This window comes from Octodon degus, unplaced genomic scaffold (assembly GCF_000260255.1).
Source record: "Octodon degus isolate 3935 unplaced genomic scaffold, OctDeg1.0 scaffold00108, whole genome shotgun sequence".
NCBI classification, from domain to species: domain Eukaryota; kingdom Metazoa; phylum Chordata; class Mammalia; order Rodentia; family Octodontidae; genus Octodon; species Octodon degus.
Window position 1 is genome coordinate 7,752,089 of NW_004524684.1, and position 26,917 is coordinate 7,779,005.

The window sequence follows — 26,917 nt, forward strand, 5'->3', positions numbered from 1 at the left end:
AAGAAGAAGAAGCTGCAGAAGCCCAGACACCAGGAGGGCGAGATCTTCGACACCGAGAAAGAAAGATACCAGATTTCAGAGCAGCGCAAGGTGGATCAGAAAGCGGTGGACTCACAGACTTTAGCAAAAATCAAAGCTGTTTCTCAGCTCTGGGGCTACCTGTGATCCATTTTGCTCTGACAAATGGAATTTATCTTCATAAATTAGTGTTCTAAATTTCTTACTAAGAACTTAATTAAATAACTGATACATTAAAAAGTATTCTATAATATAAATTATTACTAAGGCTAGATTTTTTCAAACTTATTCACAAATGAATAAGGTTATGGTTTTGTGGAAATCAAAGAGTTCCATTTCCTACCTCCAGAATTCATCTGTATTTGATTTGACCTATAAAACTTCTTCCCCTCTTCAGAAGAAGCATCATTAGTTTATTTGTTCATTCACCTTAAATAGGAAACACATCTGATAAAGAAATACTGACTCTATGGGCATTAAGCAAATTAAAGGATAGATATTAGCTTAATATCAGCCGTGGCATCGCTTAACTTTCAGGGTTGAAGAGATGAAAGCTCACTAATCTATAAATGGGTCATAGCACAGTGAAAAGTCCAAACACAGTGTGAGACTGAAATCCTATTGAATGGTCAGCTGAAAAGACTGCCCAAAGAAAACGAAATCTGATGACAATTCCCTACACACATTCTTCCTGGGATTTAGTAAGTACATAAACGGGGCATTCTCTCTGACACTGATGCTCCAAACATCCTTCTGCATTAGCAACTATATGAGCAAAAGGCACTGTTTGGATTTGTATGAATTTAGGTAAATGGGTGATCATATTGAAGAGACATGTTTTTGGTGGGTGCCTTCTGCTATCAGTCTACATTAAATCTAAAGCTAGTTTTAATGCAGCAAATATTAAGAAAAATAATAAAAACTACACTAATGAAAAACATCATGTACATTGAATTTATAAAATTATTACTAATAGTAACTTGTAATTCAAAACAATTCATATAAAAAGCTAACTGACTTTGAATAATTTCTAAAATTTTACATTAAAAAACTATGTTTGAATAAATATGCGCTAAAGTAACATCAGTTATGTAATGGTATGTACCCTTAAATGCAGAAGTTCATTCTTAACACAAGAATGCCATGGGACATGAAGCTACCTCTGAAAGCAGTTGGATGTGGTAGGCCAGATTGGAGGGGGGCACGCTGATTTTCCCTTGCCTCATTCTCTAAATCACACGGGCACCCAAACACTACCTGGAAAGTATGCTTTTCAGTGGCTTTCATATGGTAAGTCTTCCTCGCTAACACTACCAAGGGAATGAGTGAAACACCGTGAAGGGACGGACTGCATTTGTAATTTATGTCTAGTCGTTATGCAAAGCTTAAAGCACTTTTAATGCCCTCCTGGTGTGCGCAACTTAGCAAGCAGCGAACCCGTAAAGGTCCATATGTTGTGTCAACTGGACAAGTTTAGAAGTTTAAGGAAGCACCACATGAGGGGCCAGAGTCCTCACTTTGGAAACACCCTCACGCTCGGCAAGAGGAGGCAGGAGATGCCCTTGTGGCATGGGTGTAAAGGACCCGCCCCAGGGCAGGTAGCCTGCATACAACACAGGGAGAAAGGAGGCTTGCTTGGCCACCCTTTCGCTGTGTTCTGCTGCCTCCAAATGCTGCTGCCCACCATGCCACCCTTCCCTGGAGCCAGCTGATTTCAGATTGAAACCTGCACAAAGTGTAAGCTAAATAAACCTTTCCTTCCTTAATTTTGGACATCAAGTATTTTGTCTCAGTAATGAGAGAAAAGTAACCAAGACAGCACGGTACAAAGCTCCGGAAAAACCCTTTTCGTGTTGTGGAATCAAGGGGCGGGCGGTTTCTTCTCGGTGGAACGCATCTTCATGGAAGAGGTCCTGTGAGCAGAAGGGGCAGGCCAAAGGCCACTGCCACCCCCTCTGGCTTCCTTCCCTTAGATTATTTTCATTCTTTCCTAGAAAATGTGCCCACTCAGCTTGTGGCCCTGGGCAGTTCACCACTGTTGAGTGACTTGACATACTTGGGTGTTTCTATTGTCCCTACCTTAAATTTTCACAGAATATTATAAAACAAGCTGACATCTATTGGGTTCTGTTGCTGTTGTTTTTCGGTTTCTGAGGTTTCCAAATGCATTATACTACTTAACATAGTCCTCATATCGTGACCATGGATGAGGGGCAGGCAGTGCTTCTTCAACCATTATATTGGGAAAACGTTAATAGAGGATCAATACAATGGATTTATTTATTTAAGTGGTAACTATTGTACTTACTAGAACTAAAGTAGGAACTAAATTTAACTTTCATTATTATTCATTATATGGCTTCATTATCTGATTGTCAAATATGCAAAGCAGTATTTCACCTATTCATCTAAACTGAGAGTAACTATCTTCCACCTCCCTAAAGTATTAAGTGCCTTGTGTGAGGACAGTAGTTGTCAGTGAAAGAAAATCAAAGCGCAAGAGCAGATTAATAAGGGCAAGACTGACTGGAGATAGCTCATCCCATCAGTCCCAAATGTGCACAGAGGGTTTAGCAAGGACGGCAGTCCTGTGACCTCCGGCACTGCCATGCCACTGGACACTGTCTTCATCGCCCTGTGCAGATGTCCCAAGCACCCTCAGAAAAGCAGAACAGGACATCAGCGAAGGCCCTGCTAAGGTATCCCGAGGAAATTACTCCAGAAGTCACAGAAGAATTGCAGGGTGGCTGGGACACAGCCCGAGACAGTTTCACTCTAGCCTGGGCAGCTGGTCCACTGAAGGGATTTATATCACAGGGGCCAGAGTATGAAGCAGGAGGCTAGGTCCTGGGATAAACACAAATGACGATCTGTGTACTCAGGGAGGCGAAGTTGGGGCCATCCAGAAGCCACTAGAAAAGGGATGGCTGGATACAGAACATGGCAAACTTGAAGACCAGTGAGCCCATGTGAGTCACTTGTGCTGGGCTTTACTACTGGAGAGGTCACGGCATTCGATGACAAAGGACTTGGTAGCCAGAGAAGGCTGCACTCATTTTGTTTTCAAATTGAGAAAAGTAAATGACTTTGAATGAGAAAGTACTCCAGACCCGTCTCCCACTCCTAGCTAAAAGAGAAATTACATATGCTTGACCTTGTAGGGTAATCTTATACAATTAAACAGAATAAGTAACTTTTTTGATTATGACAATGTTTAGTAATCCAACATTACACCTAGGATGTTTTGTCTTAAGCTTGAATATGTCATTTTTAGAAGTAATTGTTCAGATTGAAATGAGTAAAAATGAATGGCCGAATATACATTTCCACAAGTGAAGATTTCTCTTTGACTCACAATTCCTTTGACTGGGCACCTCTGATGGCACGGTACAGAACACTGGGGTCAGAGGACAAACAAGTGTCAGTGTGGGAAAACAGTAACGGCATCATTTTTTTCTCTTAGATACTATCTTCTGCTGAGAGGCTGAAATAAGTATCTTCCACCCTGGAAAATTCCAGTACGTTATCTCTACAAGCCCTTGTGCCCAGCCTATGTTGAATATTCAATGATAGCCTTAGACACTCCCCACCCTCAGAGCGATTACAATGTAACAAGTGGCTCTCTGGTCCTAGCTGTCCATGCCATTGAAATTCAATGGATTGCCGCCATCATTCCGCTTTATCTGGCTAAAGCCCTTTAATTCCCTGCTGCTGGGAGCCCCAGGCTCATCATACTTAACCTCTCCCTGGGCGTCTCAGAATAGAATTTGTTTCAGTCCATTCACGGCATCAATGGCCGAGCAAGCCACACACAAACGCACACTGGTCCTTCACCCTGAGCACACTAATCTGATTGTTTTTCCACTCTACATACTCTGGGTCAACAATCAAGCTGCCGCCAGAAACTAATTATTTTGCAAACAGGCTTCTGCTTTCACAGGGGGAAAGCCTTTGGAGCCACGTCAGGGAGGCCGGTCACACCGTGGTTACATGCATTGTCATGGCATCCACCTCGCCGCTAAATCTCTTGCTGGGTGTCACTGCACACAGAAGGCTGGATTAACCAGTCAACAGCGAATTCCTGTGGAGGCCACGGGCCCTGAATGCAGAGACGCTGGCAGAGGCAACTGGGAGAGCTGGGCTCTGCACGCATCAAAGCAGCGCTGAGACGGACAGAGAAATGTTGAAAACGAGGAAAGAGAGCTGGCTTTAACTGGAAGGACTCCCAAGCTGGCTTTAACTGGAAGGATTCCCATTCCTTCATCTTCATAAGTTTTCACCAATTTTAATTGGAAAAGTGAGGCTACCTTAAGTAAATATAGTCATACATTTGTCATTTTCCACTCTCGTCAAGTAATTCTTAAATGCTTTTTTTTTTTTCCCCCCGGAACCAGGGATTGAACTCAGGCCCTTGTGCTTGCCAGGGAAGCACTTATTCCACCGAGCCATCTCCCTGGCCCCCAAGTAATTCTTAGAGAAGCGATTCAGAGTTCATGACTACTGTGCCATATTGATAATTGTGCATCATTCTCATCATCTAAAAATATTAAAATAACATATCTAACCATTTAAGTACAATTTTGTAGAGGACTAAATAAAAAAAATCCATCTTTAAGCTTGTGCCACTAATGACTTAATTTTTACTCCAAAGCGTTATCCACTTTTCCTCGTTTGTCCAATGCAATTTGAAGCAAGGCTGGTTAAATTAAAGGCTTCTTGGGCAAAACATGGACAGGAAGCAGTTCCTTGAAAGAGACATTATGAAAGGGAGATGAAGTGAAGTTATATTTTTGCAACTTTCAGCTCATCAAGAAAAAACTATATTTAATAATTTTGTTATGCCTATCACTATCTAGAGAACAGAATAATTTCATAGATTTGTTTATTTATTTAAGATGTTCATGTAGCATGCAATTTTTTTTTTAAACCAGGGTGAATATTTTTCTGGGAAACAAGTCCATAAAAGCTCAACAGACAATAAACTTGTATTTAAGTATAGATACGAATACTTAGAATATTTCATATTCAAGTTCTATTTTATTTATTTACTTATCTATTTTGCTGCACCGGAGATTAAATTCAGGACCTGCGCTTGCCAGGCAAGCACTTATTCTACTGAGCTATCTCCCCAGCTCATATTCAACTTTTGGCATAAATGTAGGAGGAGTGAGCGAAGCTGCCGGCAGGCAGCTGTGTTTCCGTGCGCGCACGTCAGAGTTGCAGAGCGCAGAGGGCCTGCTGCAAGGCACCGCCAGAAGCGGGGGCGGGGGCGGCGTCTTCTGATTCCCTGCACCGGCAGCGGCACCCACAGGACGGCTGCTTTGCTGCTGCTTTCTACCTGGGCGGCGATTGGCACCTGCAGGGGCTCCCTCAGGGCTTTTCCTCCCTTGGTCAGCGAAATGCCACCGCTTTACCTACGCCAGCGAAAGAGCCCAAAGGCGTGGCTCGCAGGCCCGCCGGCACGCAGCACTGGCCCTTGGTTTAGTTACTGAGAAGTGCATCGGGCCCTGGCGCAGCGCACGCCTCCAAGCGCTATAATCGAACGGCTGCGCCAGTGACGCGTGAACAGGCATCTGGTGCTGTGGAAGCGGAGTACGTGCACTGAGTTTATTTGTAGTCGTGTCTCTTGGTCCCACGTCTTTAAAAGTGCCTCTTGCGGAGAAATCTGAGTCCTGAGAGAGCTGGCGATATCCTGGTGCAGGACTGCAGAGCAAGCAGCGCTGACTCCAGCTAGGGCCCAGTGTGGGTGTTGCAGGGGCAGGAAGAGGGGTGACGGCTTGCACACCACCGCAATTACAGAGCGCACAGCGGGCCGGGGTATCCACAGGCACGATCCTTTCAGGAAATTCCACTAAAGGGACACAGGGCTTCCGGAGGCGAGCGGGCGGGTGCGCACTCCGGAGTGGTGACCGACTGCCTGCACTCACAGCACGGCCCTCAAGGACCCTGGTGGGCGCAAGCTCCACCCTGACTCCGGCTGCCCTTTCCCTGACTCACACGTGACCGCTCCCGGAATGAGCCCGAGGAAGCTCCCCACGGCTGCACGCCCGGTGGAAGCGGGGTGAAGGATCCAGAGAGGCCACGTTTATTAGGCAATTTAGCGAATTCCCTGAGTGCCGGATACAGTGTGATGCAGTCAGTTTCTTTTTGGTGGATAGCATTACCCTCCTGCCACAGGAAACGGGGCGAAATTCTTCTCCCTTCCAAATCTCTGGTCTTTCCTTTGCAGCAAATAGCATCCTGGTGCTGCTCGACACAAGCGACACTGGTGCACAGTCTGTGTTACACAGAAGAGTCAGCGTGGGCCAGCCGCGCCTCTGCTGCAGGTGACCCTTGAGGTCAGCAGATCCTGTCATTCGCACTGTCAACAAATCACCATTATCACAGTAGAAAATTACTCATTTTTACCCCTGAATTTATGCAGACAGTGATTTCCCAGTTGTCCGGAAGCTCAAATTGCCAGTGTAGAGCTGTGTCGTCTTGAGAGAATTTATGTTGCACAAGAAAAAAGAAAAAGCTAGTAATTTTTCCCACATCAAACCCATACAGCATATTCTCTGAAACCAACTTGTTCTAACCCTAAATTAAGGTTGAGCATAATGAGAACGTTTTCCTATATGGAAAATCTGGAATACAAATAAAGAAGTAACGAAGAGGGGGTTGCAGGAAACAGGAGACGGATCCTTCGCAAATGGAGGAGGAACCAAGCCAGGGGGCAGAGAGGAGGCGGGCCAGGACCGGAGCTGACCAGCACGTGCTGCGAGCCGGCCGGCTTCTCAGGCGGCGGCGGAGTCACCGGCTGCACACGGGAGCCAGGAGGAAAGAAAAATTAAAAATCTTTTCAAAAGCCCTTTTAGGTTAATGTGTAAAAAGCAGCGCGGCCCGCCCTGTTCAGCTTCCTCATCCCCAGGCGCACTGACCCCGTTCTTTCCTATGAAAACGGACCTTGTAACTGTAGTGAAACTACCACACAGGTGTAGACTGTAGTATTTGCGGAAGTGATGAAAGCCCACTATGAATAGCAAAATGAAAATTATAACATGACGGATCCCTGAACAGTTTTTGTTTTTCTTTAACAGAAATAAAAAGCTACAAGAAAAATGTAAAGAAGTTGAGTTGATACTTCTGAAGGCGCAAATTTGAGCAAGGCAGAGAGCGCGCCCGAGTTAACGGTGTGGCTCCAAGGACTCCGGGGAGAGCGTCTCAGGAGCCGGCGCAACACTCAGGCACCAGAGACGACTGCGCAGTCTACACTGAGGCTTCAGAACCCATTCATTTTATGCAAGCGTGTGCAAACATTGTGTTTTCAACTCTGTTGTGCCATGGGATTTGATTCCTGGCGACCTGCGAGTCCTGGTCCCCGGGTCTATCTTGAACATGTCTGCAGCTTCGCCTGGTTTCTTTATGCTGTCAGATGTGAACTTCGCGCTAATTTGGAAAAATCAGTTCTCACACCCACTGCTGAGAGACTGATAGCCGAATTCTCCAACGAGCCACACATTTAAGAGATGAAGAACAGAGCCGCAGACAATGGCTGGGTTTTCCCAGAGTGTAAATTCTTCGGACTCAGCTGTCAACATGGAAGTACATGACGTAAAGGTGGTTTTAACTGGATGTTTTTTTCCTGTGAAGCCATAAGAATGAAATGGATACTGTACTCTCCTATAAGTTATTCCATCTCCTAATGAGAGCTTGTTTCTTGGGGACAATGAAAGCTCGTGTGCCCCTTGGAGCTCTGAGGGGATCAAAGTTGCCTTCTTTCGGAATAAAAAAACAAACACTTTTTTCTCCCACACAAGTATTTCCTCTTGAGCACAGACCAGATATGGTCTTAACAGGAGACATTTTTCCTAATCACCCTGCACAGTCAGGGCTTGGTCATGGAGAGTGGCTTCTCTGAAATTGTCTTCTGGGTCTTTGGAACAGGACTCAGCCTTCTCTTCAGTGTCTCCAATGAGGCCCCATGCCCAGGGTCCCTGGTTCTGCTCGGGCTCTGCTATCCCCGTGGGGTGGGGTAGACCAGATATCCTGCACCCTCTCACCACTACAGCCATAAGCAATTGTAGGAAAAGCCTGCATCTAACGTGGCTGTGTAGAACAAGAGCCAAGTCCAGAATAGTGTTGAGAAAGCAGGGAAAAAGGGGATCTCTGAGAAGTGGCTCTTGTGAGAGTGGGGTAGTGGCCCATGGCAAACACTGCAGGAGATTGATTTCAAAAAGCTACACAGAGCCGTGGAGAAGGACCAGCAGCACCTCTGTGGTAGGAAGGCAGGATGGGAGGAGCAAGGACGGGAAGGCACTGAAGAGTCGAGGGCTAGCCAGGCTCTAGCCTAAAGGTGCAGAAACACAGCTTGCACTGTTAGCAGAATGTACTCTCCATGGGACGGGGAGCAGGACCAAAGGCCACGGGAAGAAACTAGGGGTGGAAAAGAGGCAAGGACAGTGGAAGAAATGTCAATGGGACAATGCGTGGAAGAATACCAACTCATAGGCAGGGGTCAGCGGAGCCCAACAAGAGCTATTTCTTTGTTCCTAACACAGAAAATAATAGGACAGGCAGGGATGTTGCCACAAGCTGCATGTGGTGATGGCCGCGGAGTGTGGGTCTGAGTTATGTCTGCAATTGTCACTTGGAGCATAGACGGATGGAACCAACATAGCTCATGCCCGAGCAGGTTCCCTGAGGGCTAGGCTTGGCATATCTTTCTCAGTTGACCACTGAAAGAGGGAAGTGGTGACAAAAGTAGTTTGGGGGTTCTAGGAAGGAAAGGCAGGACAGATGTGTGGCAGATTTCACGGTGAGAGGACCAGGTGTCCTTCTGAGACCAAAAATGAACTGTAGCCGCCGCTTCATGCTCACTAACGAGGGGAGCGCGAGGGAAGGTCAGAGATGGGGCTGGGGCTGGGGCTGGGGCTGGAGCTGGGCAGCCTCATCTCCAGATGCCAAGGGCAGATTTAGATGCTGATGACCTAATAATGACCCCACGACAGCACGACAGACACCATTATGGTGATCACCAACGTGTGTGTGTGAATAACCAAGAAAGTAAGCCAGCTTTAGAAAGTCTACGTTAGGCACACTGAGGTAGCATCAGAATGGAGCCATTAAGTTTTTAAACTTATATATCTTGCATGATTTCTGCTATACTAAACTTTCACGTACCATAAAAAAGGAGAGAGTATATCCACAGATATCAGTTACTTCTTAGAATAGTTAAGCCAGTGCTTTTGAAGTTTAGGAAATGGGTTTTGCTTTAGCACCAGGATAGAAAACATGTTGTCCTCAATTTCCTCATCTAGGAAATGGGAGAGGTGGTTTTGGAAGATAAAGGACGAAGCAAGAGAAATCCTGATGCGAAGTCCTCGGAAGTGCCAAGACCCACCACTGCCGTGCTCTTAGCAGGGGTGATGCGTGTGGCTCGTGGCGCAGTGTGCTCTGGGCTCCGAGGCGGTCGGCCGCCCTGTGCAGCCGCCCTGTGCGGCCTGAGTGGGCCCTGCCAGGAGGGGCTGGTCCAGAGCTTCACTTTTTCCATTGCTTTCCTTCTGTAGCGCAGCCCAAATCTCTTTCTTCCCATAGCGAACCCCTGAGAACCACCCATCACATTGGCACACAGCAAGTACTTCCTGAGTTTGTAATCTCTCTTTTCCCAGCGTTCTCGCACGCTTGGCTGTGAGTTTCCACTGCTAGCCAGGAGCGCAGCCCGCCTCCGACCCTGCTGGCATGCTGAGCACGCCCCCAGCTCTGCGCGTCCTCGCCACCAACCTACCGTTGAGCCAGCGCGAGTCGTGCTGCTCCGTCCTGATGGGGTGGTGGTGCCCGAGGGTCCGGAAGATGGCGAAGTCTCGCCCCATGAAGTCTGCGGCGGTGCCCGAGTACAGCTCTCCGTCTGGGGGTGATAAGAGACCGCCTCAGCGTAGCACTGAACGTGGCAAGGTCCACAGAGCAAGCTCTCCCAGCTTCCCGTCACGATCGCAGGAAGCCAGGGCGGGCGTGCCCTCAGTATCAGCACAGGAGGCTCACTGCGCCCCGCCCACGTCCTTCCTAAAGGGGCTTTTCCACCACATGATTGATCGTTCTTTTCTATCACCCACCTGAGCAAAATATCACCCCAAGAACATTGGTAAAGCATGACATCTTAATCTTTTCCACTCTGACCAGTGAGAAACTTACAGAATGTAAAATATAAACGACATCATATTATTTTCTGTTATTTTTATAAACTACTATTGCTAACAACCTTATTTAGAAAGGTAGAGAATCAATGTAAAATCTTGCTTATAGCTTATTTTAATGGCAGTGAAATCTTTCAGATGCTTTTAATCCAGTGGGATCTGAATTAATGAGATCTTCCTGTGATTTAAAAAGAACCAGTATTTTCCTTGCCAAGTTTTTCTGGAGGTTTTATTTTTAATGTATTAAGGAGAGAAGTGTTGTAACTTGCACACAGCCCCCGTAAGCCCACTGTAGCCTGCTAGTCCAGCAGAAATCATTTACGCTTGACGAGCCGAGGCCATAGTTAGCTCAGCTCACAGTACCCCAGATACCTGCCCTGCTGGTCCTCACACTGAATACACTCTCAGGCCAACTTTGATGGTGGAGAAACCACAAGTAGGAAGTAGGGAACAGAAGGGAAAAGAAACAAGGCAAGAGGAGCAGCTATAATCCTGGACACCACCCCATGTGGTGAGGCGGTCACCCTGGGGTGACATTGTCCCTATTTCACTTAGCTGTCAACAGACTGACATTGAAAGCAACATTGTCCCCGTGTCATGGCACAAGCAATCCAGACACTCAGCCAAGGCCTTGGCCAGCAAGGGTGGGTCCAAGGCAGGCCGGGTGCACTGAGCTACATCACACCTCAATATCCTGAGGGTTGTAAGAGTCATGCTTTTCCCCTGGAAACGGAGTGCTGCATCTTATTTCTTCCAGATAACAATAATTCTCTTCCTGTGTGCAGTGAATTATTATATTTGCAAAAGAAAACATCAAAAATGGTGAACACTTGTTAAAGTAACTTATAGTTCTTCCAGTACACCTGAGTATTGCTTGGTTGAAATTGGGATGGATGAATGATTTGCAATCTTTGATGTGCTAAATCTTCAGAAAGAAAGGTGCATAAAAGTGGAACCTCAGTGTTTTGTGTAGCATCATTCCTTTCACACTGCTTTTCCTACCAGGTAAATCGGAGAATTGTCTGGGACCCTTCAAGGAAAAATGCCTTCTGGGAGATCTCATCCTTCACAGGCCTTCTGCAATACTCTCTGTTCATAGGCTGCTTTCCCTGACAAAGGAGAGCTTCGCGACATGCAGGAGATTTTCTTAGTGGTCCAAGCCAAAGCCAGCCCTGTGGTAGTGACCGGGTGGCAGGCACCTTACCTTGCAAGATGAGGTAAGAAGACCTCATCCATGCGGCTTTCTTACCAAGGTACCCAGCGCATTGGGCAGATAAGCGCTGAGGGCTAATCACTGGCTCAGCCAGCCGTGGACACGTGGGGTCCTACACCCTCACACCACAGTCTTTTTGGAATTTAAGGGGAAACTGTGCTGTCTTCGTTTAGTTAAATGTCCAGTGTGAATCTGACCTGGTCTCAATAAAGTGTCATGCAGTGATATTTTACCTGACCAAAAGTTAAGGAGTAGCCTTTTTAAATACACAACAATGCTATGAATAAGCTGTTAATTTCAAAGGTTTTGCAATAATTCAGTGCCTATTATCTCTGTAATTTGAATGTATATTTAACCTGGAACATTTTTAAGATTCATGTTTTGTACTTTTACACTTGATAATAGGTATGGGCACATTTTTAAACACTGTGTGATGGTTTTTCTTCATCTGTGAATGTTAGTTTACAATATTTAGGGAAAGCATGCTAATTTTAAGTATTTTCCTGTTGGAACACCTGGGGAGGATGCCTCGTGTCCTTCCTCCCATGGCAAATTAAAAGCTTTAGATTATTTTTTGGGTCTCATTGCCTTCAAAATACATTACATGATCTCAATCAAAAGTCAGAATGGGGGCTAGGGAGATAGCTCAGTGGCCTAAGTGCCTGCCTGGAAAGCACAAGTTCCTGAGTTCGATACCTGGTTCTGCATGCTGTGCCAATCCCTGAACCTCTGCTGCACCTTGCCAGCCCTGGAACTGGCATGGTGGTGCACACCTGTAATCAATGCTAGGGATTGCCATGTACATCAAAAGGGGTTGTCAATCTGTCCAACCTGATTTTTAAGAGTTGGTACATCATGATTTTGTCTAGTACAACAAAATCACATTGTAGTTTGATATCTTAAAAATAATAGATTGGACTAAGAGAAGTTGGTCCCAAGAGAAGTAAGTAACCATCTAAAACTGTCAAAAGTGAAAATGGCTGTGTGACTCAGCCGTGAGTTTTCCAGCTGGCACTGAGCCCTGCCCTCTTTCCTGAGAGCTGTGTGAACTGGGTTCCACCAAGCCTGGCTTTCCTGAGAAGCTCGGACTCAAAGCTGAACCCACCTGTGCTCTAGGCTCCCTGCTCAGAGCTCAAAACCAAGTATCAGATTGCAATTCCTGAGAAGGGCGTGGGGAGGAGAGATAGGGGTAACCAGAAAATACTTCCCGATGAAGCTGCTGGCGCAGGTGAGGGGGCACGGACGTGAGAGGAGCCTACAAGCCCAGTGAGCAAGCTATTGCATTGTTAACGCCTTGGGTAAATGCTGCTTGCAGGGCACACAGTGCTTAGAAACAGAAGGACAGAAAGAGCAATTTCATGTCTCTCGTCTCTGTCTCTCATCTCTGTCTCTGTCTCTGTCTGTCTGTCTGTCTGTCTGTCTGTCTGTCTCTCCCCTCCCCTTCCCTCTCCCACTGCCTCCTCCTCTCCCTCTCTCCCTGACAGTGGAAATAATTTTACATTTTTTATACCTATTGAGCACTGGCTCTATACCTAAGATATGCTGGTTCTATGACTTACATTGTTCTTTTAGTATAACTTTTTTTTTCTTGAGCAAGGCAAAATTCCAGGTTCAAACAAGGTACAAAATTAAAACTACAAAATGTGTGAGGTATCAGATGTGCGTGTGACCCTCGCCACGGCGCCCACCACCACTACTTGCCGCTGTTGTCACTTTGCTGCACTTCATCCAGCCCCTGAAATGCACGCACACGCGAGGTAGCCGTGTGCTATTCCGTCGTCTCCCCTCGCTCTCACATCGAGCTCAGGAAGCAGCGTGACATGTGAGAATTGGAGTTCAGAAAGGCTCACATAGTCTTCTCAGTGATATTTAATGAATTCAAGCAGTTCCTGGCTGTTGGCTCGCTCCGGCAGAGCACTCCCTCGGGTCAGATGCGCCCCCCCCCCCGGAGGCGAGGCAGGACTCCAGCTCGAGGACGCAGCCCTGAGCAGAGGGCCTGGGCCTCTGAGTAATTTGCAGTCCCATTTAGTGATGCAGCATTTCTCAGGCATTAGTGCTGCGCTGCCTGGAAAAGATTTCAACGAGGAGCTGTCGTTGCCCTCAGGTTGAGCATTTCTTTCACGCCATGAAAATGTGAGCTGGCACTTAATTAGTGTGGAACACACCACATTTATTCCTGGGCTGTGCTCACACCTGGCATTCGTTCTGCGTTGGGGAGCAACCGTTATCTCTAATAAAGGGAAGTTCATAAAAATCTTTGCAGGTGGCAAAAATCACGACTAGTTTAAATGCACATTCTGGAGCAGTTTCTTTTTGAAAAAATTATCATTGCTAAAGGAGATGACTGGTGAAAGTAACCTTCCTAAGGTGACTGGAAATACGGAAGGTGTGCTCTAGGTTTGGGGAGCTGAGCATGGTGGGTGTGTGTCAGTGGTGGATGCAGGGTGGGACACAGCTTCTTTGGCTACCATTTTAGAAGTTGATGGCATTTAGAAAAAAAGTTATCCCAAACTTTCATTCTTTATGTAAATTGGATGCTTTAGCTGTCATCAGTTTTTGCAGTTTGCTCATGGTTGAAACCATTTTGTATCGGGATGGGAATATGAAAAGTATCTGTTGTCAAGATCCCTCCATCCGAGGGTCGGCCAGGTAGCTCAGTGGACTAAAGCACCTGCTTAGGCAGATTAAAGGACTGGGGTTTGATCCCCAGTGTCCCATGCTGGCCCCGGCCGTGGGGTGTGCTGAGCCAGTAATTGAGACTGGGCATGGTGGCATGTGCCTATAATCCCAGGGCTTGGGAGGCTGAAAATAGGAGGATCACTACAAGTCCAATCTGTGCAGTGAGACCCTGTAATCCCTGTGCTAAAATACATTAAAAAGAATCCATCCATCCATCCGGTTACAGGGGTTTGAGCTAACCCTGCAATTTTTAATTTTTAGTTTGGAAGTATGTTATAATCTTTATGTTCTGTGCTGAAATGAGGGGACTGCACCTGGAGGATATGGGGTGATAGAACGCCTTCTTAATGGTGACTCTGAGGTATACAAAGAACAAGCGGAGAAGCTCAGCGACAGCGTTTTGCAGCCTCTGTACATAAAGATTTTGGAAGTGCTGTGGACAATGTGTAAAAGGCTCCACTAAACTAGTGCACATTCTATGTAAAGCAGTCTACAAAAATGCCAAAGAAAGCTCAGTGGGCTGTGTTAAACGTGGTGCGAAAAGAATAATTTATAACCCAGTTACGAAGGCAACAAATGACCTCAATTTAAGGAGTTACTGCTCCCGAATTAAAATGGACTTGCAGGTATTTTGAGAGAGATTGTGGGATCTAAATGGTCTGTGCCCATTTCAGTATCTTACTCTTAGAGTACTCAAAAATTAATTCTTTTAGCCTTGTCAATAAGCACTTTATATCTCAGCAGTTATTCGGTTGTCTTGCTCCATCGGTATGTGAGATCTGCTTCCCATGCTACGGCTGTTTTATTCTTTCTCAGACACTGAGTTTCCTCCTTGGTCTTTTCCCTTTCAGTAACCTACACAGCCCTTCCGAAGGGGCACAGTGTCAAACACACGCGGGGGCGTCCCGTAGCCCGCACAGCTGCGTGCCGCGGCAGGGACGTAATTCCCGCCTGTCGTCATCCTTTCCCAAGGAATATTAAAATAAATAATCAAGAAAGCCCTGCTGAGGAGCACACCCCCACGCTAGAGCTGCTTGGGACACATTTGTGCAGGCTGCATTTTCAGGAAAAGCCAGCCTTTTTTCAGTGTGTAACTTAAATAAATACAGGCTGTGAGCTAGGACAAAGCAGGGCACCGCCTCTTTGTTTAAGGCAGATTTCAAATCTAAGGCACATGTGAGCCAGAAGGAAGGAACCTGCGGCCGCCCCGACCCCGGGAGCGGGGAAGCTGCGAATGTGCCGACGGCCTCGTTCATTCATGCTTACACTGTCCTTAGGAAGCTCTCCGAGTGGGGCAAGTGGAATGAAATCGCCTAACGCGAAAAGCAATAAAAAAGATAATTCAGTCTACAATGTTTTTATTCCCGATGAAACAGACTGACAACAAAGCAAATACTGGAGTAGATAATGTGGCTAGTATTTTATTTTATTGACTAGAAAAAGTATTATGTATAAAATAAAAAGGAAAAACTTTATGAACTCATTACAGTCAGATAACTAAATTTGCCATTTATAAACCTAGGTTTATTATTCCAAATCCCACTAGTAATTTTATATTTCATGAATTTCACTATTATTTTTACTGTGCTATCAAGTACTTGCTATTTCTATTTTAAAGGTCAGGAGGAACAGCACATAATTTACACATGATTATGTAGAAGAAATATTCAGGAGCAAAAATCATTACCCAGAATGTTTACATGTTGTTGTGAGCTCAAAAGTAAGCAAAAAAGAGACCGATTCACCAGAAAGAAGAAGAGATGGAGAGAGGGGGAGGCGGGGGTGGGAGGCGGGAGGCGGGACGGGGAAGGGTGCGTCCTGATTGATCACGTTTTGTTTGTTTCTTTATTTAACTCATTTATTTAACTACAATCTAGAGATAGTTAAAAGGATGTGCCAACAAATTCTTCACTGCCTTTCAAAACAGCAAAAATTCCTCCGACTTCTACCTACTCCCGTCTTCTAAGTATTAGAACCGCTTAGTATTCTAGGCATTTCCTTCCCATCTGCAGTGCTGATGGGAAAGGGGGAAACAGAGAGCTCAAATAAACAAAGCAGGAGGAAATGGTAGGGAAAATCACACAAATGTTGGGCTGTGCTTAATTAATGGCAAAAGGAGAGCGAGCAAAGCCACCCATCGTGACACAGGGAGTTTGTGGCTCATCTAGAGAGCAGCAGGAGCCGGCTGCAGATGGCACAAGGTGGTGTCCCCATGCCCTGTCACCACGTTGAGTGTGCTGCGGCCCTGGGAGGCCACAACAGGCCTGGCCCAACTCGCAACAGGCCTGAATGGCATTCTTTACGCCATTTCTCTGAATTCTTTAAACACCTTCGTTCATGAAATCAAAATCAATTATTTTCACAAAATCATTTTCAGATGAGGATGTGTGAATACCAAGAAGATGATTTTAAAGATGCTATTAAAACTTTGTGATGAAGTAGAATCAAATGGCGTTTTCAGAACTAAAGCAGCATTCAGGGTCATTCATCATCTTTAAAACACGTGAGCCTGACAGTGGTGTTCTCCTCCCAAAACTATTAGTGATTAGTAAAGGCCGCTCGGCGTCGACTGAGGGCCGCATGCGCGGCGCTCGCTCAGAAGGCTTTCGCTGCCTGCGTGCGGACAACGTACCTATCAGAAGAGACGCCGTCAGCACTTTGGGGTCGTACGGACTCTTCCCTCGGCCGTTTTCAAAATGTGAGTCCTCCAGTTTAAAAATGTTGTCCTGTAGATTAAAACGAAAGAGGAATTTCACATATCTACAAAAGGAAGTGCGTGTAATGTGCTAGTTAACCGGAGAGGGTTTGAGTAGTCACGGACGGCCACGGGTGCAAACTTCAGGGGTGACAAAATGAATTAAGCGGACACGCCACTATTCCTGTTGCGGTGGTGGTTCTTAGTGTGGCGGAGCAAAATGCAAGCGACGGTGCGCCAGGTAAGCTGAGGCCTGGGGAACAGGGAGGGCAGGACCGGACATGCGTGCCGAGATCTAGCTCAGTGACTCATGAAGAAATGACGTTAAATGTAAGTAAAGTCGCCCATTGTCCTCCTGGACAGAGACGAATGCGGCGTTGCCCCGGCAGGCACGCGGAACCTCCCCCATGGGCGCGCCACTCCTGGGGGTACCCTCTGGGAAGAGCTGCGGGACAGCCGAGGCTGGGGCCTTCTTCCTGCGCTGCTTGGTAGGACGTCGGGGCTCACGCGAGCTCCTGAGCTCTCAGCTACGAGGCAGCAGCCAGGTGCCCGATGGAACCCCGCCTGCCTGGCGCCCTGGGAGGGAAGCATCTCTGTGCGGGAGGGCTCGGGCCTGGCGGTGCCGTGGGAGCACGGGAGCAGTGTCGCGGAAGCCTGCTCTGCCGGGCCTGCCGTGCAGACACTGGAGAGAACTTTGGCTGCGGTCAAAAGCTCGCTCCGATCCGCCGCAGGGCGGGGGCCAGCAGCAAGACGGCGCACACCGCGCTGAGCACGCAGCCAGCTCCTGCCGCCGCCTTCTGCCGCCTGTGTGCGACAGTGGCATGCTTCTGGAGACGTTGCTGACCGTGCTTTTCAGACCCCGGCGCCTGGGAATTGGGGCAGAAGCAGTATGCTTTTCTCAGTAGACATTAACTTGTCCACAGCCTGAACCAAAATAGCTTTTTTGGCAGGTTCTCCTATTCACATTACATATTTTTCTATCTCTTTAGAATAGTAAGTGGCGCTCCTTTTAGGGCCCGTGAAGACCATTTACTTAATGTTTAATATTTCTGATGGAGCTAATGGCAGGGTTTCAAGCTGTGACTCCTAAGCGTTCTCTGAATTAGGACGGAAGTGGAAAGGAAGCAACCAGCAGCGCTGCCCCAGCTCCCTCTGGGGTGCGGCTGCCCCAGCCCTGAGGAAGCTAGCCGGGGCACCCGCACCGTGTGCTCAGTGATGGGCTTCCTCAGAGCTGGCCTGGCACCAGGGCAGGGTGGCGAGCGGGCACTGCTCCAGCTGGACTGATGCCGGGCCTCTGGTCAGCACTTGGCATCGCTGAGCCTCTGGCCCCGAAAGCAACGGGCATAAGGGTATCTACCCAGAAAGACTTCCCAGAAGGACTGCAAATTTACGCGATGTATATAATATACATATAAAATATATATTTAATATATATATTATTTGGTACAGGCTCTCACTATACAGCTCCGACTCAGTGATCCTCCTGTTTTCAGCCTCCCCAGCACTGGAATTACAGGCATGTGCCACCACACCCACACTTGGTCGCCAGGTCAGCGCTCCCTGAGGGCTGGGCCTGCATGGCTTGTGAGACCAGGGATGGAACCTTGGTTCCTGCACCACAATATTTTTAATGTTGCATAAAATCAAATATTATTCATTTTTATTATATTAATTATATCAAAATTATCCTGGAATAATGCAAAAAATGAACACCTATGTTTATTGTGCAATTTCTGGACATAATATGAAAGAAGTATTATTCAAGAGATTTACATAAATTGAACAATACTGAAGTTGTCCACAAATACAATTTATCACAGATACTTGAATATTATAATTATATCATGCAAATTATTGACAAGCCAATAAGAAAAAAATTCTAATAAATATTTTGATATATATGTGTATTTTCTTTAAAATTATAAAATAAGGAAAAAGTATTTGTCTTACTAAAACAAATGTTTTAAAAATTTTATATATACCTGTATATTAGGTTGGAAGAAGGGAAAAAAAGCAATACGTTGGAAAATATTTTTATACTCCTTTTGTACTCACCAGGCATTTTACAACACTGGCAAATGCAGAGGGCTCTCCTGTCCAAGAAAGAGGCCCTAACGCTGGGATCGAATGTCCGAGCTAATCAGAGAACATCGAGGTAGACGAGAAGGACTCCCAGCCCCCTGTAGTACTTGATTTACAATGTAAAGGTTTAGACTTCACAGGAAGAAAGGTTAAGCACATTGGTTCTGGGTCAGGAGAAGATGAAAACGATTCCTCGTCCCGGTGTCAGGTAATATGCTCAACGTTTCCTTCCTTATGTTTAAAAACTCATAAATAAATACTAAGTTAATCGCCTCCTTTATGGATACTCAATATCTTCCTGCTCGGTGTAGCTCTCACCCAAATCTCAGGGTCTCCCGTGTAAATCTTTTATATTCCCACGTGAGTCTGCTGAGAAGCAAAGCACCCTGCACCTCCGTTCAGCTCAGTCGGGTGAGAACAGAATCGGCGTAACCTCATTTCTGAACGCAGCAGAAAAAGGCATCTCTTACACACCATTGTTTAGAGTCTAGAATTCCTGCCCCTACGCGGGACCCAAAACACTGCAAATGGGTAGAACTAATGCTCCTGGTGGGCTGCCCCAGGAACACTGGGCTTCCGGGAAAGCCCCCGGCCTGAGGAAGCTCAGCTTCCTTCTCCCTGGCAGGATAAGCAAAGCTCTGGCTGGTGTAGGGGTGCATTGAAACAACGCGTATACACTAGAGTTAGCATCCCTTCAGAAATCAGCTCTTCTGCACTTCCATTGATTATGTTTGCCGCAATAAGACCGTTCTGTCTCACACTGACCAGAATCTCTCCTGCCACGGTGGAAACGGCTGCTTACAGTTTCACCAGTAAAAATTAAGCCAAGTGTTAATTCTGTGTGAATGCTTTAGCAAGTACTAAGCTGTCCTCCCTCCCTTGGCTGGCCAAGTGACAGCTCAAAGGAGTTTGTGAAGAAAAATATCATTGAGGTAGAAAAAATATTTTCTTAGTATACAATGTTTTGAAAAGGAGCACAACTGTTAACTTATTAAAATATTTATGTAGTTTGTTAAAATATAAGAGTACTAAATAAAATATGTATTAATTTGAAAAAGGGAGCCCCTTTGGTGTGTTTGCTGTATTTACTGTTATCACTATGAAGAGCACCACTGTTGCTCTGCTTCCCAACAAGAAAATCCTTTAAGATGCACTTCGCCACTTCACTACTTCGCCACTGTGGAGGAGCCTGTGTCCATACACTGACTTGTCCCCTCCATATGCTGTCTTATGTGCTGGGTCACACACTTCACTGGGTCTACAGAGACAGCTTTTAAAATTCTTATTGCTTATTATAGAAGTAATAAGGAAGGGGCTGGCCAAATAGCTCAGTGGATTAAAGTGCCTGCAAGCAGGCGCAGGGGCCAGGAGTTCAATCCCTGGGCCTGCCATGCCAGCCCTGCCCCTGTGGTGCACTGAGACGGGAATTGAGGCTGGGCATGGTGGCGCGCGCCTGTAATCCCAGCTCTTGGGATCTCTATAAGTCTGATCTAGTAGTGAGACCCCCAACACCCTGGAGACCCTTCTCCCCACCAAAAAAGAAAACAAAAAGAAATAATAAGGAAAATCCCAGGGCTCTTGTATATGGCCTTTGTTGTCGTTTTCTTTTACGTTTACACAGGCTCTCACTACGATGTCGAAGCCACAGTGATCTCCTGCCTCAGCCTCCTGCGCCCCAGGACCCATGTGCCAGCTGCTGTGTCTATCCTGAGCTGGAACAGTTTCCTTTTTTATGCTACTTGAACAAAGCTCCAGCGGCGGGACGCTAATTGCTTTAGCAGATACCCTGAGCAGATCATGTAAGTTATTGCACCAGATTTTATTACATGATTGCATCAGTTTTCAACGACTATTTTTAGCTTTCAAGACTACTCTTTCTCTTTGTCCTGTGGATTTCCTGAATGTTACGAGGCTGCGGCGAAGGCCGGCATTAGAGGAAATAATAACTGTGCTGATGTCTGATCCAAAGGCTCATGAATTATAAACCCTTGGTGACATCATGGCAATGAATTTCCTCAATCTCAGTCTTGTCCAAGTAATAAATTTTGGCAGCAATATTGCAATTTTACGTATTTTCTTTAATGATTAAAACACAAGTGATGCTTACAAAAGGAGAGAACATGAAACTCAGTGGATGTGGAAGGGAACTAACCTTCCCTAGGGAAATGACAAAGCGATGTAAACCTCTGCGGCTGGGGAGGTGCGGTGAAGTGCACCTCGCGTATTTTCACATCTCTCTTTTCTTTCGTGTGGAAGTCGCCTGGGCAGTCAGGTGCTGCCTGATGGCGGCTTCCCTCAGCCTGGCCGCCAGCCGCCCTCCCCCACTGGTGCCTCCCGCGCCAGGACCCTTCATTTTTCCTTAGATTACATTCAACTGCTGCTTCCCAGAGAGCCCTTCCGCCGCGGCTGCGACTGCGCTTGCCTGCTGTCTTTGTGTGTATTCTACTGAACAGGCGCCGACTACCAGGGAAATCTCCTGAGCGCAGAGAGCAGACGCGAGCAGGCACTGCAGGACATACCTTGGCCTGCTGGCGTCACAAAGGAAACCTTTTGTGGATCCGATTCATGGAGAATTTCCTTGTCTTGAAAGGGTGACTCCAGATAGCTTTGCACCCTGCAATGCTGAGTGGCCTCAAGTCGCACCTCTTTATTTAATTCTAATTAATTAAAATGGAAAACAACATTCCTAGGTGGCATTAGTGACATCCCAGCACGCAGAGTCACGTGCAGCTTGCGGCTACAGTGCCATGGAGGCAGGTGGCGGTGGACTCGCACAACGTGCCGGAAGCGCTCTGGGCCGCGGGCGGGCTGGGGCTCAGTCTCGGGAATCCTCCCGCGGCGGCCCTGAGTTTGGGGCTGGCCGCGTGGGACCGCCAAGGTCAGAGGCCTGGACGCCAGAACACAGTGGCAATGGGGAAAATCTGTTGTCTGCACAAAGAGATAAATACTGATCATTCATTAATTGTCTCATTTTTAAAAGGTAGGTGATATGTAAAGATTGTACAAACCATAAACACGTGCATGCTGCATCTTATTCGCCGATTTCAAGCCCCTTTCCCTAATCTGTCGGGCGCGTATCTACCTACGAGCTTCAGGCCTTGATATCTTCGCTGCTTTCTCCTGCAGAGGAAATTGGTTTCGAGGACTTGTGCAGCTTTCTGCTCCTACCCTCCGTCTTAATCGTTGATCTTTCTTTTTTTCTATTTTCTTTTCTTTTTCTTTTTGCTTTCATTTTCTTTCTTTCCTTTTCTTCCTTCTAATTTTTTTACTTTCAACCTTGGTATTTAAAGGTACGTTCAGTGTTCTGTCAATTAAATTCTTCAGGCGTGGGCGACAAATCTTACCACATTTCTTTCAGAGAGTAAGATAAGCTTCGCACTGCTTTAGAGTTCAGCAAACAGGGCACGAAGGGGGGCGTGGACGAGTGAGGGCCTGGGGTCGGTGCTGCGCAGGAACCTCAGCGCCCCTGCGCCCGGGGTGCCGCCCTGCCCTGAAGAAGCTGATCGGCCCTGCACCCAAACGCCAGCCTAAGAGATGGAGCGCTAAACTGAGTTACAAAGAGAAAGTTCGGGGCATATGATACTTCCAACTTCTGGGCGTTATTATCACTACAGTGCTGGTATTTAGACATATCAGATATAGGAAAGCTTTGCTCCCTCCAGAAGATTAAAAAAAATAAACCCAATGACAGACGTGTCAAAAGTAATAGTAAGTCTCCTTGTCTTTCTAGCCATTTTCCTCTTTCACTTGCATTAACTTATAGCTCTATGCTTAGTTTTATTTTGAGCGTATCAACAGTATCATCTCCCTCAAAGGAGCCACCTTTGCTGAGACGAAAACCTTCAAATCATTCCCTGCAGAAGTTAAAAAATCTGTTTGGACAGTGTGCATTTCACTGTGCTTTTCATCAGCTTAGTAAAGCTGTTTTCGCTGACCAGTTTTGCTCCTTAGAAGTTTACTTCAGGCCTATCTGGAAGTAGGCAAGCAGCCGAGGAGACAGAAAGGCTGCTTGCATATGCCAGATGGAATTCTCTGTTTGTGGAAATACACAGTTCTTTACTGATATTTGTGTACTGATACTTACTTTAGATAATTTTCTAATTTATGTATGGTTTTTGAATCATGAAGATAAATATCAATTAAGGCAGTAAATACATATTGAGGGGCCAGTGAGATAGCTCAGCAGACTAAGCTCCTGCTTAGGCAAGTGCAGGGACTGGAGTTTGATCCCCAGCACCATATGCCACACAGGTCCCGCCCCCAGGAGCACTGAGCCAGCTACCTAATCTGGACATGGTGGCACAGGCCTATAATCCCAGTGCTGGGGACACTGAAAATGGGAGGATCATTATGAGCCTGAGCTTCATAGTGAGACCCTGTACCAAACACATTAAAAAACAAATATATTTACATATATGCATATACACATATATATCTATATCTATCTATCTATATATTTGAGCTGTAATATTGTAAATTTAGTCTATAAAATTAAAGCCCTATTTGTTAAGGAATATTAAAAATTGCTGCAAAAACTATGAAGCTGTGATACTTCAAAGTTTAAAATTGTTGGATAGCTATGTTCACTTAATACTGGACACACATTACATGAAACAGTGCTTTAAGACCTCGTGTGTGCTGTGACACTTAATTTCACAACAAACCTACTGGGATACAGCTGTGGAGCAGGTAAGAGGACCAACAACACATTCTACCCATCATACTCAGCTCACTAGCCTAACAAACAGTGAAGTAAGAATCTAATAACACACATTTATGAAAACATGTTTTTATCCACTACATAAAAAAGTGTGTTGATTACCAGGAATTCTATGCTCAATCTATCCCAAAGGGAAATGGAAAGCCACACGAGTCCAACACAGGAAGAAAATTCTTTCCAGTTTCAGAAGATGAAGAAGAGCTTTGTCTAATTATGCTTGAAGAGCAAATGTTGGTGGAGCTGGAAGCGTGTGGCCCTGGAACGCACGTGTGCATGGGGCGTGGCTTGGGTCCTCAGGGAGAGGCTGAGGGAGCCAGGAATGGCCGCCAGTCCAGGCGAAAGAGCCTGCACAAATGCTGCAGCAAATACTGGGCGGGAGGCCAGGCCCAGGACACCAGGTGCCCTGACAAGGTTTCACGTGTGTGGTCTGGTCATGTCACCCCTTCTTCAGAGCTGTGTCTCTGAATCTTTTTGATGTCCTAACACTCTCTAATGTTCCAGGAACACCATGGTGGCCCCTCAGGGAGACAGGAGCAGGCACACATGTTCTGCATGTGGCCGCGGGGGATAGGGCCTCCATGCAGTCAGGGCAGGATGTCCCCACCAGTCACTGTGGGCTGGTGACAGCCCCACCACTGTGCAGGGAAGCTCTTCCTGTGGCCACTGCCTGGCACAGCCATGCAGCAATTATAGATGCATGGTTCAAATTTGTTTTTCTTTTCATTTTCTTCTTACTACCATTTGGAATTCACTTATTTTTTACACATTGAGCTACTGAACCTCAGCCCTGCTTACTCTCTGCTAATCAGGTCATGCAAACTTGGTTTCACGGGCGGTATGAAATCTTATTTTCCACAATTATTTCAAAATTGAGAGCCATGAATTGAGAGTCCTTGGCTCCTCAAAAGAATATAAGAGCAATTATACTAATAAGCTTCATAAAAATTAGTCTGTCAGAAATAGTTTTTAACAATGTACACCACAGAAAGATACAAAAGAAATGTAACCCTGGTCTCTGTCTCTCAGTGACAAGAAATTTACAAAGCAGGGCCACGTGGATAGTGCAGGTATGATTTTCTGGCCTGACTGTGATGTATTAGCCTTGCCTTACGGGTAACTGGTTCACAGTCATACAACATTAAAATTTCATTTTTCTCTACAATAAAGCTAGCAAAAGCTCAACCTTGGTGGGAGATTAGTGTAATGAAAAGCTATACCTCTAAAGGCTTCCAGGTAGGGGCGTACTAAAAATAGTTCCTGTTCATATTAATAGATTTGAGTCGTTTTAGATGTACAGCAGCTACAATATTTAGCTTTGAATCTAGAGTATAGCATTGGAGCTGAAATCCTCAGAATCAATAATTATAGGTATTATACTTATTTAATAACTGTCACTATTTTTAAAATATACACCTTGGAAAAGAATTTCTCAGGTATGGTAATGATACCCTGTATCTGATAACTATTTGACAAAATGAATTCTACTTAGTAACTAACAAAAATATTCTCCCTATAAAAAAATATAACCTCATCTGCCGTTCCTGGACACATGGTCAATATCCACTGACAGCTCATACAGCATTACTGCACTGAACACAACATGCCCACCAGGTCCACAGCGGAAGGAAGGACCACCGCGCTGGAGTGGACCACCTCCCAGAGTCCACTGCAGACGGGCCCGAAGAGCAGTTTTGTCTCTGGCTCCTTGATTCCCTTTCTACCTGGTCAGAGATCTCAGTGCTCATTTGCAGGGACAGAAATTTTACCTTGAAATTAGTCTTCACAAATTTTGTTTGACTTTTCTATAATTGAAAATATTCTAGATATGTGATCTCTAAGGTGGAAGTAGTAAAATATTATTATGCATAGTTATGGGATCTGGATTCTAGGTCCAGCTGTGTCCGTTGTTGATTCTGCACTTCAGGACATGTTTGAAGATTGCAGAGCGCAGTACGACCATTTCTGAAATGGGTGCACCCTCCTTCCGGGGCTGAATGAGTGTGGCGTGTGGCGCTATGACGATCATGGCTAAACCAGGCAGAAACCAGCTAATTATAATTCTGTTGTAAAGACACTCCCGGCTGCGTGTCTTTGACACGACGGTGGAAGGTTAGCTCATCTTTTATGCTAATGGTGCTAGCAAGCAGGCAGGCATGGCGGAGCACACCTGGCGGCCCAGCACCAGGGAGGCCGAGGCAGGAGGGTTATCTCCAGATCAAAGACAGCCTGATCCTGTCTCAACAAACAAACAAGCAAACAAGCAATCTGCTAAGCAACTTCTAACCAAGCATGCTCGCCTAAGTGCTTTCTAGATATTTGTCATACAAATCTTCATAATGACTCTGCCAGTGGAGAGTGGTGATTTCTGTCCTGGTACACAGAGGTGACTTGCTTGAGGTCACAGGCAGTGTGCAGCACAGCCAGGGAAGCTGTTCATAGATTTAGTAATAAATAGAAAAAGTAGAAAAGCCTTATTTTTTCACTTGATTTGATCATTAATTTATAAATATTTGTCACTCATATAGTGTTGTTATACACCTTTTCATGTAAGCTTGTGGGCCCTGTAATTCATCCACATGTTAAGTCCTGAATTAATCTTAATTGCATTGACCATGAAGAACAATGCAATATTTAATGGTCTTCATATATGACTATTAAAACTTAAAAAACATGTGGAAAAAAATAACATATTTCCAATTTTACAAGCAGAAAAAGGATGAAGTCAGTTTTTTCCCAAGTTTGTGGCAAGTTGGTACCATGACCCCCTGCCTTTAGTAACAATAGGATGTTCATGTAGTCCTTATGTGCGGATTAAACAGGATTTGTTTTCTTGTAAATGGAAGGGACCTAGATTTATCCGGATCCTCCACACAAACAGCAGAGCCATAATTCATCTGCCTTCTGTCATCAGTAAAATCTAATGTTATGAGCCAGGGCGAATAGAAAGCGAATGCATTCATACTGTGTGCAGATTATTTAACGGGAGCTGAATGTGAGTTCGCGCAGCCATCACATGCCTGTCGCGGCGTAATTGCTCAGCTTTGAATGCCTGCTAAATCCCTAGCTACAGAATAATGAGAAGCGAAACTCTATCTTGGCCAGGATGAGAAATTCCAGAACACAAACAGTTTACTCGGTAATATTTTGGCCCAGTGAGACCTGGTAAAATAGCTCAGTCAGAACGCAAGTTAAAGTGACCGAGAGGAGCAATCTGCTCAACTCTCCACACATGAACTTTTAGTCTTGTGCGTGCAAAACAGCTTTGCTTTGTTATCTTGCACATCCATTAGGCATTAGTGTTTATAATTACGAATTGGGGAAGTGCAGAGGTTGCTTTC

General features: G+C 45.8%; 1 protein-coding gene across 1 annotated transcript in view; it reads right to left on the reverse strand.

Annotated features, from left to right (window-relative positions):
• Sema3a (semaphorin 3A) overlaps nucleotides 1-26,917 on the reverse strand; it is a 462,357-nt gene that overhangs the window by 78,631 nt on the left and 356,809 nt on the right. Inside the window, exons 7-8 of the mRNA XM_023724302.1 lie at nucleotides 16,715-16,808; nucleotides 9,785-9,904 (exon numbers count right to left, since the gene is read on the reverse strand). Of these exons, the coding sequence (XP_023580070.1) occupies nucleotides 9,785-9,904; nucleotides 16,715-16,808 (214 nt within the window). The remainder of the gene's footprint in view (nucleotides 1-9,784; nucleotides 9,905-16,714; nucleotides 16,809-26,917) is intronic.